Here is a 13,225-nt window from a genome sequence, read left to right as displayed (position 1 = left end):
GGGGGGGGGAGGGGGGGGAAGGAAGGAAGAAAGAAACTGGACTAGATGCCTCCCTTACAGGAATATTCCTTAATTTTCCAATTAAACTCATTATGAATACACTGCTCATTACTGGAGATGTTAATGTAAATAGACTATAGGATAGTCTATGGTCTGGCTATAAAACTGTAATTTTAATGACTCTGCAGCATTAGACAGAACAATTTCAGGCTGTTAACATTGGTAAATGTCAAATTACACATCAGCATGTAAAAGATGTCCACATTGTTAGTTATTATTATCAAAATTTATTTGTAGACATCTTACTGATGGATGAGATCATTTTCACACATCCAAAATATGAAGTCTACCTAAATGCAAGCCTCTCCTATGGAAAGGAGAGTTAACTACTGGAAAGAAAAGCATTTGCACATGCAACTCCTATTACTATCACAAGGAGTATCGTGCACTTGAGTAGAATGAACCTCCAGATCCAGAGGACTGCATTCTCATTTACAAAACACATTTCAGGCAAATTTAATCTGACCATGGGCCAGCTTAAAAAGAACACACAGCATCAGAAAAACAAAAGGTAATGAAAAATAAACTAGCTAAATAACCAAAGCAAGCAGCTCCCTAGCTAGGGAGGTAATTTCCCTTATGATGCATTTATAAGCTCATGACTACTTCCAGTGCTTGTCAAGACAGAAAGCAGAGCAACTGTGGTCTAGTTTAACCTCCAAAGTAGCCAGCAGGCCCCAAAGAAGTTACATTTGAGCTTCTGCAAAGCCCAGGAAACTCTCACGGCCAAAGGTGAGGGCTGACTGCTTGATTGGAATCTGCATGTTACAGAAAATACTGCATTTTGCAGTAACACAAGAGCAGCTTTCAGTACCAACAAGAAGCAGGGAAAGCCTCCACAAATTAGGGATAATTTACTTTGGAGTGAAAGTTCAGAGGAATCTTTCTGTAGCTCAGCTGGTTTCCACTGAGGATCATTTTTACAGCGCTACATGTGCTGCTAGCCTCCAGTTGAGAGATGTGTTTTACAAGAAAATAGGCATTTCCTCATAAGACTCACTTAACAGCAGAATTAAAAGGAAAAGCTGGCAAAGAACTAAATTGTTTTCTTGGATAAATCTGTATGTAATTCCTTGTCAGGGTTAAGGCTTTAAATATGCTTTCCCCTTCCCATTTTCTCAGTCTGCTCCATTCCTGGTTTTGACTTGGATGTATTGTACAACCTCTCATACACTTGTTTTTAAAGCTGGCTATATTCCCTTTATTCCATATCTACTCATTTTTGATTGTCACACATACAGGTCTAGAGAGGCATCCAAGAACTTAAAGGGCAGAATTATAAATTAAGCTACTCTAAGTGAAGAAAGCGAACAAGTATCTAGGACAACTCCAGATCCCACTTCTCCCCTACCATGTGCATTGCACAGTGACACCTCCCCTCACCACTGCACAAAAAAGTGGGCACATAATGCCATGTATCCCATGTGGGAACTGACACCCCAGATTCATGACTGGCACTCAAGACCAAAGCTATAATAAGAGATGTATGCTTTAATTGTTCTCATTAGAGGAGCTGTGTCTTTGCTGCATGATTTCAGGCTGCTGGGACAGCCACTGTTGTCTGTCTGGTCTGGTTCTCATGGTACTGCCAGGCAACACAACTCCAACCTTGTTAGCCACTCTATCAGGTTGCTCAACACAGCATCAAAGCTGAAGGGCTCATCCTTCTGGAGAAATTAATCCAAATTATCATTTGATTGCTCTCCACAAGGGCAGTCTACACTGCACAGCTAATTAGGTTTTATCTGCTAGAAACCTTCTTCCTGCCCAAGTACGCCCAGGCCAGGTCCTGCTCCTATGGACAATGGTTACAGTGCTGGTCCCACTGTAACTGGGCTTGGTGTAACTTCATGGTAGCCACGAAAGGACAGCGTTAGAAGTCTCCCAAAGTCCTTCCCATAACTCTCCTGGAAGAAGAAACAGTTTTTCCCAAAACTGTTGCAAACAGGACAACTGCACAAAACCCCAAGAATGTGCTCCAAACCCAAAACCAAGCCCAGGAACACGGACAGAAGAGATGAGGACCAGTGGTGAAGGCTACCACAGCCTGCTAACACAGCTGCTCAGACCAGCGCTGGACCACACGAGCTGGGTGGCACCTAAGGACACTGCCCCTCGAACCAGCACTAGGTCACCTGTGCCAACATAAGCACTCTGTGCAGCTTGAGTATTACTGGAAGGGTAGCTAATGCTAAAAGGAGCTAATTCTGCAGTGACAACAGTCAGGAAATAAAACTCTGAACTCGGCATTTTTACACACAAAGAAACATGGATATTCACCTCGAGTTTTATGTGCACGGTAATTTCTTAATTCAGCAGAAAGTGTAATTCTCAGTCCAACACAGGAAAAAAACCACTATTTTGGCTTCTAACGTTTTGTTTTCTTTCCCAGGGTGCCAGACTATCAGGGCCATTTTCAAGACCGTGATTTCAACAGATACACTCTAAAAAGATTCTGATTTGGAAAACCAAAAGACTTTAGAAGAAACAAAAAATAATCCCACCATGTAAACAGAAACAAAACCCACACTTCTCAAGTGGACAAACACTTCATAAATATACTATCGAGAAAAGCAAAAAAACCAAACGTCCCCTAAATCTCAACTGATTTGAGAAACCAAGCAAAAGATTAATGACCTATTTAAAAATTTTTATTTAGGGAAGGGAGAAATGGGAATCAAGAAACAAGAACTGCAGAGTCTACAGGGCCAAGCTCTCTGATACAAATTCACTGCTTAATGCAGTCTATTCTGTACAGCACAGAGGCATGTAGAAAGTAAATATGCTTTCTTAAAACATCTCCGTGTTTTTAGATCCTAGACTGAACACAATTTTGAAAGACGAAGGTGCAGCAATTAATTGTTTTAAAAAGTGATGATGTTTTGTACTCAGTACCTCTCAGCTCTGACAGCTCTGAGGGCCCAGATCCTACTTCATGGTTCTCCTTCCACACCAGTCACAGCAGCCTGCAGCAGGCAGCAAAGCCTCAGCCCCAGCAGGCACATACAAACATTCAGCTCAGCCAGTTCCTTCCCTAAAATGTCTGTGAAGAAACACCTTCAAATAAAGCATTTTAAGATCTCCAGCTTCTTCTGGTATGAACAGATGACCCAGCTGGGCACATGACAGCCCTGTTGGAAGTAGCATTATTGCCTGCACTATAACTCAGTGAGGGCAATGCACATCAAACACACATGGCAGGAAGACGTGATGCCAGAAGAATTCATTCAAGATTGCATTTTCTGGCACATATTTACATTCACTTGTCATGATACCTTAGTTTGCCCTGGTCATGGGAAATCTGAAAGAAAGCCTGCTGAGGGGACTAGCAACACTGGGCCAGCTCTTGGGCCCCTGGGAACCAATGCAAAAGGCTGAATGAATTCAACAGTAACAGATTCGTTTCTTTCCAAGGATTTCCCATTTCCACCAAGCTGGAGGAACAACCCTATGCAATTACCCATTTTCCAACTGGACATATTTCTCTGTCCTGTATGTCTCCCCACACCCTTCGTACAAACTGTATTACAATTATACAAAAAATAAACCCAAATCATTTTTAGCTGAACTTTACCCCACACATGGGATAAATTGAAAGGCCATTAAATTGGCTAGCCTCCAACCTTCACAGAGATCTTGTCAGGAGGATTCTGGTTTTAACAACATGTATATATACATATTAATATGTACACTGACAAAGAAGCTGCTCTTTCAGTTAGAAAAGAAATTAGATTTCATCACAGAATGAATCCTATAAAAAGATATGTAATAAAGTTGAAATACCCATAAAATAGCTATTACTAAAGCAAAGCTTTCGTCAATAAGCCTCCAAAACTTTAAATGAAGAAAATGGCTTCACGAAGTGGTAGTCTAGATTCCCACAGTGAGGACACTGCTGGACGTTGCTGTATTCAGAGAAATACTGCATGCCAATCCGCACATCTATTACTGGCTTCCCACAGTGCTTACAGTTCAGTCGAGCCTGGAAAAAACAAAGAAACAAACAAAAAAAACGTTTTGAAATAACCACACTCCCCTCAGCTCCTCACCTCTAGAAAAGAAGGTACCAAAGGCAGTGCCCTGTCCTCCCCAGCAGGAGAAGGGGTCAGTCACAAAACTGGCAGTAATGGGATGTGCTGGTAAGGACACTCCTCACCTGGACTGGGAACGCGCAGGCACACACCATGCCTTTCAGATTAAAGACCACCACTGAATTCTGGGAAGTGGGTCACCTCCCACTCTGACTGATGGAAGGTAGAGAATATCAAGGTTTTGTGCTGCTTAATCTCTGAATCAATTCCTCAATCCCCAGCACAAGGAGTGCTGTCTCAATAAATCATTAATGAAGCCCCGAAGAGAGAAATTATGTATTTGTGCCATGCAATTCAACCGTTCAGGTTGACATTTGAACATCATCTGTCTACAAAATATACCAGCATTTTAATCTTTTGACTTAAAAATGCATAATTCGATCTACTTTATCAGCATAACATGGTATTGTGTCACTTTAAGTGTCTATTTAAACATTTATAATACAAATCAGGTTATACAAACTAAACATCACTTCAACACAAACTATTCTACAAAATCCAGCTGAGAAAGAAGCAACATTAACTGGGTGGATATGAGAAATAATTCAAGGTCATAGGTGAGGACAGACAGAGCTATTAATATTCAGCTGTTACACAAAAGTGAGTCTTCAGAAGAAATCTAGCTGAAAAACACAGCCCATCTGATACAAAGAAAGCAACAAGCAGCATGAAAGCTCAGCAAGCCCTTTGGAATACTCAAGAGAAGCAGAAGGGAATTGAGACTGTAAAGGAGTTAAAGAGCAAAGGTGGCAAATGAGCAGTGAGGGCCTGAGCTGCACTGTAGTTTAACCTCACAGCCCAGTACACGAATTAAAGCTTCAGCTCTCCACTGAAAAGAACAAAAAGTATTGTCTAGGCCACCTTGATTTAAGGGATTTTCCTGGATGAGGAGAGCAGGAAATTATTAAAGTACTATCCCTGCTGAGACCAGACTCAAAAAGAAATAAATCAACAGCTTCATTGCCATCTGCTCTGCTTGAAAAGCAGAAATTTTAAGAAATACAATCTACTGGTTTATGAATTTTTATGGAATTCTTAACCAAAGTGTTTTCTCCTTTTCTACTGTCCAGCACATCAGCTAAGTGTTAGTAATCTGACAATGGCTGCAGTTCGTTATTCTACATGCAAATTTGTGATGGAGAACTAAATATTTTGAAGTAAGGCATGAAATTATTCAAAATAAAACCAGAAAGTCAATTTGGATTTATATTATATACCATATTTAAATGTCATTCTTCTGTATGCACAGAATCATCTGTAACAATCATGGTGAAACAATAATGCTTATTATCTGGAAATCACAGTCACTGCAGCTAATGATTTTATAGGCAGTTCTTATATACCATGTACTGTCACACTGTCCATTAATCATGTAATTAAGGCTCTTGTATAATGAGCTCTTAAATCTTGTCTTGTACATTCAACAGAAGCAATTCAGATTTAAAGTTGCTGACTTCTACGAAGATAGCAAGTCAGTATCAGTGCTTTACCTTTAAAAGTTCCTGTTTTTTAAAAAAAGTTACAACCTCAAGAGACACTAAATTTGAAGGTAATATATCTGTCTGTAGCTATAATTGCTACCAATGTCACCTTAACCAGCAGCAGCAGTACTTGTCTTTTGAGCAACACATTTTGGTAAATATGCTAAATTTAAAATAAACTGGCATTCTGCATATTGACAAAATGGCATTTCATATGGCTTTAAAGTATGCACATTACCATGCAGTGATCCCAGTGTGAATGGGTGCATCTCTGCAAGGCTCCTGTCCCGACCTACTACCACCACCTGTGTGTCGGAGCATCTGGAGTGGAGCACTGAGTCATTCCCAGACAAATGTTTTTTTCACAGCTGTCTACCCCCACCTGCACAGCAGAAGTGCTCTGTCCATCACATGGACAATTAATTCCCTTGAATGCCAATAATCCTGCTGTCTCAGGCACACGTCTACTCTGGTGTAACCCCAAGCCTTGGATCTTCCACTCTCAAGGCACAGATTAGGCGAGTGTTTACTGAACATGAAGTTGCTTCAGGCTGTGGTGGGTGAGTACCATCCCCAGGGTCAGCCACAGCAAAGATTAAGGAGAGCTGAGTAATCTTCGAGCACACTTTGAACCTTTCTGCTCCCTTGCCACCTCTTTGCTACAATTAGGATAAATCACAGTTTATGAACATGAAAACATGAAACATCTGATCAAAATGTGGACCTGTATCTGACACTAGTGATGCTAGTGATCAAGCATCAGATTTAATTACCAGTGCATTTAAAGGGAGCTTTATTTAAAAATATAAATGTATTAACCACTGACCATTGCAATGACTTTAGTCTAGCTAAAGGCCATTGTACCTCTTATGACAAAGGGACAGAGATCCATCAGCCCTCTTGTATTCCAATCATAGGTACAGGCTGGAAAAGAAGGATGGAAGGAGGAAAGGGAGAAGAGATACACAACCTTGACTTTATCTAATCAGTTGGAATTTCACCTTATGAGTCTTACTTATGTATGGTACTAACCTGACAACAGGGAGATGCTGCCAGAATATCGTAGGTATACATAGTTCCCAGCTGATGCCAGCTTCCATCCCATCGGGACTTGCACTTAATGCATATAATTTTGTGAACCCCTTCTAAGCAGTCTACACAAACAGCATAGAGGTGCATAAGCCTTCCTGTGGACAGAAAAGACACATCTTGAGGAGACTAGAAGAGAAGATTAAAACAGACATCTTCTGCAATGTGCTATCTGACCTTCAGTGATACAAATCACACATTATTTTTTTTTTTTTATAAATAGTGAATGATGAAGTAAAAACTGCTTCTCTATAGGAAATACACGGGGCTTGACTAAAGCTATGCAGAACTCATGAATTAGTCATCACCCTGCCCACTCTCCCTTACATCATTTGCTGGTAGATCTTAGCAAAATATTTTATAAAAGAAGTTGCTAAACCTCCAAGAAAAGATGCCAGGTTAAGCTGTAAGATCACTTGCTGTATTTCCAAAACCAGAATTTTGCCCTAGCTTCATCCCCACCCGACATAAGAAGTGGAGAAGTGCTGAAGCTTATTAACAAACTTGGTACAGATTCATTTAACAACTTGCCAGTATCTTCCAGCAAAGAAGGAAACAAGGACCTAACATTCCCCACAGAAAAAAAGCAACAGGAAGAAGAGCAAATTTTTTCATGTACTTCCTTCTGACTGTTCATTAACAACAAGTGTATTTTAAAACATTACATATTGCACATACAAAGACTTTAACATGCCATTCAGAACTCTGAATATATCGAGCTCTATCATGACCTTAGGCTCTGTATGCATAATGACTTTCAAAACCTGAATTACATTTATTGCCATACAAATCAAGTGGCTCAGGCTTGGAAATCAAATATTTTCACTACATACATGTGATTAAATTTACCAATGCAAAAATCTGAGACCAACTTTCACAAAAAACCAAAAATTCCTACACAAATTATAAATACCTGGCACCCAGATTATGCCTGACTCATAGTGACTAAACTGATTTGCAGTTTAATAGCTGGCCATTAGAAGTGACCTGACACCGAGTACTTATCCTGTGACATACCAGATTCTGCCCTGCTATGTAAGACAGAGCTAAGCAGTAGTGAAGTTACAGATCAGCAACAAACCAGGACTGTGTTTAACATGTGTTCACCTCAGATTGCAATTTGTGATCTTTAGCATCAAAGCACCGAACACATCACAAACTGTAATTCAACAGACATACATCTTGTAACTCTTCTACACAAATGGGAACAAAATATTAATAATTTATGATTAGTCTATACCAGACACTTCTGAAATTAATAGTCTGTGTTTTAACTTGTTTTGGTTTTTAAGCCAACTATTTTAGAAAAACAAGAAAAAATAGACTCTTCTTAAAATATACATACAAAATACACTTAACAGTATGAACTGGTAAAAATTGAGTTATTCTACACTGGCATGTTCAGCTCTAGAAAACACGATGGGATGAAACTAAAGTGAAAATATAATAAACTCTGGTCCTAAAGTGAACACTTGAGACTCGTGATGTTCAAACAACTCCACGCACAGAAGTTGCGTTGTGCAGGAAGATACATAACTGTCTCTGAAGCTCTGCACTGTTTGTGCACTTTATAAAAACTACATTGCCCCATCGCTAATTTTCAGGACATTTTTTGTACAGGAAATGGGGCACCTGGTATCTTAAACAAGCTTGAAATAAAATAACTGATTTTCTGTTCTGAAAAGAAAATAACAGCCTGGAATAAGCTTAATTTCATTTCGAAGAGTATTTCTGGTAATAAACCATTTTACCCAGGACAAGGAAACAAAAATTTTAACAATTAATTATTCACAGCAACTTGTCCAAACAAGTTTTTCAGATATATCATCCAACAGTTAAGAAGCAATTAAGTTAAAAAAAAAATAATTTCACAGAGTTTCATTCTTAGTGGCAAATGTTAACAAATGACGAGTTTCACTATTACTAAACCAGCTTTCTGTACTGATAAAAATCACAAGCATATTGTGTGACTCCCCACCAAAGCAAATAAGCATAGTTAGCTCACAAATGTATATTCTGTTTATCCTGGAACTTTTCTGGCTTGTAGATTTGCCTATCACTTTTTCTCTTCCAAGTACATTAGGCAAGACAGAAACAATAATGTTAGCATGAATACAGTTTAGTGACTTAGTGCACAGTGATTCAAGGAAAGAAAAAAAAATAAAATACAAGGCTTACTTAGCAAAAGTATGTTACATAACACATATTATGACCATGCATGGCATACAATGTATTTTATTGAAAGGTGAGAAACTTGAATGTTAAAATACCTCTGGTTAATCCCTCACCAACACACTTTTCAACATGTAAATCTATACTTTTGACCACCAGACTAGGGATACTTTCTCTGACTTATTTTAGCCACGCTGGCTGCCAGCAGGCTGCAGGACAGGCACATCTAGTCATGTACCACCACCCTGAACACTTAAGTCTGGGCCACAGCTTTCGGGAAGCGCTAAAGCTCATGCTGGCCCACATTTACTTGTTTCTCTAGGAGGAAAAAAGAAACATATGCCTTGGTCTCAACTCATCTGAGAGCTAGGACATGATCAAGACATGCTCAAGCACGTTCAAGTTCCAAAATAAGTCTAAAACCTTCACTACTACACTGCTGTTTAACACACCATATTAAAAGCTTACTCTTACTACATCCAGCCTCTCCAGGCCTATGTTAACACAGGTCAGACTAGAGTCTTCTCCATATTTAAAAAATACTACTTCACTATAAAACAAAACTGATACTCTCTAGTCTGAAAGCAGATGAGAGGTACCTCACCCTCATCAGTGGTGCAAATACAACTTTCACCTAGGCTGCAGCACAGTATGCTTAAATTTAAAAGGTTTAAAAGGTTGATGTGTATCTTGGGAGTAAAGCTCACAAGAGATAATGAGCATGCACATGCTGCAGAACAGATTGGCTGGAAAACCTTCCCATGGTCTACCTAGAAATCAGATGAGAACGTGTTTAGCTGTAAGCCCAAACACAAGGCATGGATCTTTCTATACAGCATCTTTTTGTAATTCCTTCTAAGTGTTTCAATCTGATCCATGTGAGCATTTTGGACATTACTTCAAGCTTTATAGAACTTCTTAAAAATGCAGAATCGGGATGAAAATCTGTAATGGAAAGGACAGGGCACAGAAGGCAGTTCCATAATTTAATGAAACCTAGCATGACTGACAGACAACCTGTACCTTGAAGGTGACAGGGAACATCATATTCAATCTCATCATGTCTTGATGGGCTAAGGAACAGGGTCCCGTCCACCAGCGGAAACTGTTCAAACACTGGCAGCGCCCTGTGGCACAGAGCACAGTTTACAACGTTCCTGTGGCTGGCACTGAGAGCAGCAAGGATGAACTTCCGAAGGTCCTCCCCTTGGCCCACCTGGGCATCGTCTTCCATCCGCACATGGAAAGTATTCAATTTATGCCTGGGGATGTGAGTGAGCAGCTCAGACAGATCGAGCCTTCTCAGAAACTGCACAGGGGTATCGAAGTGTCCTGATCTATGTGCTTGCAAGCCAGCTGCCCCATAATCAAAATGTGCATTCCTGAACATGCCCCCACCAGCCATATTCTTCTTATGAGGCTCCAGGTGAATGGCATTCTTCAAAAACTCTCCCAAGTATCGCGAGGAACGCGGGCCACTGAAATGCGTGGGGGCGAGGATAGAGTAGCCGGTGGGCGGGGACTGGCCAGGAGAGACACAAGGTGAGCGAACGGCGTAGCTGCCACCCATGACACCCTTCTCCTGGGAGTTCTGCCTGTCCATAGAGTGCCTTCGCTGAAGGTCATTGCTCAAGCCTTTCTGAGGCTTGTTGGCTGGCCTGCCCTTTTTGGCCTCCTCTGCTGACTCTGTAATGGACCTTCCCGTACTCTTCTCCAACACTGATTTCTTCTTCTTGTCATCCTGCATTCGCTTCACCTGGTACCAGTCCGTGTCCTTCTTTAAATGACCCTGCCCACACCGACAGGAGCAAAACCGAAAAGCCAGGTCGTATCCCTTCTTGGTCCACATGTTTTGGCGACACTGCTTTTCATTCCAGCTCCTGGCTCTGCCAATGCAATTGAACTGGACAAGGATGCTGCTTTCCCACTCGTAGAAGCACTGAAGGTGCATCCAAGTGCTGTACGGACAATGCTCGTTGTTGCATATAACCTTCTGGTAGTCATCCTTCTCCAGGTCCACCGGCCTCCCGAAGCTACAGATCAGTGGAGTAGCACAAGGGGCTTCTGTAGAAGGTAAAACAAATACATTAATAACTTAATGGCCCATTTACTGCAGTACTTTCTTTAAACACTGTGACAAACACACACCAAGCTCTTACTAACAACCTGTATTACTAAAGGGCCTCAAGCACTAGCTCTGGGTCAGTGCAAAAAGCGGTATTTGCCAAAAAGAGATAAGCATGTGAAAAGAGATAAGGAAATGCACAAATAAAGAAACAAAATGACATTACAGCCTGTTTAATATTCAAAACCAAAGCACCTCGGAAGCGTTAGCCCTCCTCAAGCATCTGTGGATACTGTTGTAAGGCCTTAAGAAGCAAGGAGAAAGCTTTGTGAATGCTCCTGGAGGGCTGCTTTGAAGCCTGAGAGGCAACATGGGGAGAACACACACAAATGTTTGTTTGAAAAAAAGTAACCAATACAGCCCAGCTTCACAATCATGGGGAGAGGCAGGAATTGATCTATTCTTTGGGACTGAGCAAGAGACAACAGCTCGGGAGAGAAGGAGGAAGCACAGGACTTTGAAAAGCAAGACAAACAGCTTATGTTCCTAGTACAGAAAGGAGGGCCTTCACTACATTGCTTAGGCAAATAGAGACTATACTGATGCCTTAGGGTTTAGCTTTTATATTTTTCAGATCCTGTACTGCTTTAGTCTATAATTCTAACACTCCACAGCCTGTTAGCCACTGCTCTCCCATTCTGGTTAGACATAAATCCTCTCTGGGCCTGGACTCAAGAACACCTTGGTGTCCCAGGCCCCAAAATTTGTAAACTGAGCCTCTGGACAGGGGGAGCAAACATGGGGTACTTACATCATTACCTGAAATTGTAATTGGAGAACTAACCCTGATATGCAAATGGACCAAACTTATAAAAGCGTGAAAAACCCATGACCCAGCGTCCATCTTGGGTGTAGCCCTAGGGCTCTGTACCCACAGTGTACCATTTATTGAAAGCCCTTCAATAAATACCTGCTTTTATTCTCTTACTCTTGTCTAGCCTCTGTTTTCAGGTAGCCACTCCAAGGCATCAATATCACTCACCACCACTGACATTCTGGATAGCTAAATTTCATAAACCAAACAGTTCTGAAGCACAGACAGGTGAAAAAATCCAAATGCAACATGGTATTTTATCAGCAAAGTAGCAGTTTTGCTATATCCTTGAGCAAAGAACAGTTTAGTTCAATTATCTCCCAGCAACAATATCAGCTTCTACACAAAAAAATGTTCTACAATAAAACGTTCTGCATTTATGAACCAATGACGTTTTCCAGTTCCTCACCAAAGCACCACAGGCTACAGATGGCTCCCATTGCTGGCTGCTCTGTTGCAGCTGGGAGGCTCAAAAGGGATTGGAAATTTTCTACTGGAGTTTTTGTAAGAACTTTTTAGATGCTTACTCAAGTATTACAGATACTTCTCCGTATTTCTGTCTTCCTAATTCATCCACTTCCCTAGAAAGTACTGCTCCAACAGAACTGTCAGGCTGCCCTTTAACCTCTGTGTGACTGATTTCAAATACTAGCAGGCTTCTTCAGGGTCTTCTGCGGTCAAGTGCTGCCTCACCCCATCTAAAACACAGTTTCCTGAAGTTCCCCAGTCTTGGCCAGAGCCCCAGGACTTACGGCAGAGGTGCACAGAGCCTTGAGGAGAGAGACTGCCATGATTGATGGTTTTTTCCCCTTAGGACTTTAAATTTCTATCTGATGAGCAGGTAAAAAAACCACCACTGAGTTGCATTGCTTTTCATTCATTCATTCTTATCACTGCTTGCACAAATAACACAACATAATTTGCAGTAGAATGAGAGGTTTTATGGTGCTACATGTACTTTGACTCCAACTCTCAGTAAGAGACACACTATCCATCATCATCAGTCTTACAGCAGCAATACACAAATCAGGTGCTCTACAACAACAGATCTTTGCCATGCTAGTGGTTTTGCCCTTTCCCAGCAAGTTTTTAGAAAAGGCTATAAACAAACAAAATCTTCAAGGCTACTTTCAGTAAATTCAAGATTACTGTAGTTCTTAAAACTTACTTATACAGAAGAAAAAGGCACAAGTATCACAGAAAAACTTTCCTGAGCCATTCCCTGGAAGATGCCACATCCTTCACTTCATTTTTCTCTGTCTCAATAAGAATTCATCTGCAATACCTTTCAACACGTTGCCAAAATCTTTCCTTTAAAGAAGAAAAAGCCTATTTCATTTCAAAATATGGACTTTTCAGTCACTAAAAACAAATTACCAAATTGAAGAGAACA

The 13,225-nt window shown here is 40.7% G+C and overlaps 1 protein-coding gene across 1 annotated transcript in view; it reads right to left on the bottom strand.

Annotated features, from left to right (window-relative positions):
- Positions 1–1,264: 1,264 nt before the first annotated feature.
- The window catches only part of HECA (hdc homolog, cell cycle regulator), a gene marked incomplete at its 5' end in the record, with an annotated part of 24,367 nt that continues 12,406 nt past the window's right edge, over positions 1,265–13,225 (bottom strand). Inside the window, 3 exons of the mRNA XM_017737194.1 lie at positions 1,265–4,042; positions 6,665–6,819; positions 9,917–10,957. Of these exons, the coding sequence (XP_017592683.1) occupies positions 3,878–4,042; positions 6,665–6,819; positions 9,917–10,957 (1,361 nt within the window). The remainder of the gene's footprint in view (positions 4,043–6,664; positions 6,820–9,916; positions 10,958–13,225) is intronic.

Source organism: Corvus brachyrhynchos, unplaced genomic scaffold, assembly GCF_000691975.1.
Source record: "Corvus brachyrhynchos isolate BGI_N302 unplaced genomic scaffold, ASM69197v1 scaffold6, whole genome shotgun sequence".
NCBI lineage: Eukaryota > Metazoa > Chordata > Aves > Passeriformes > Corvidae > Corvus > Corvus brachyrhynchos.
This window is presented reverse-complemented; position numbering and strand designations above follow the sequence as displayed.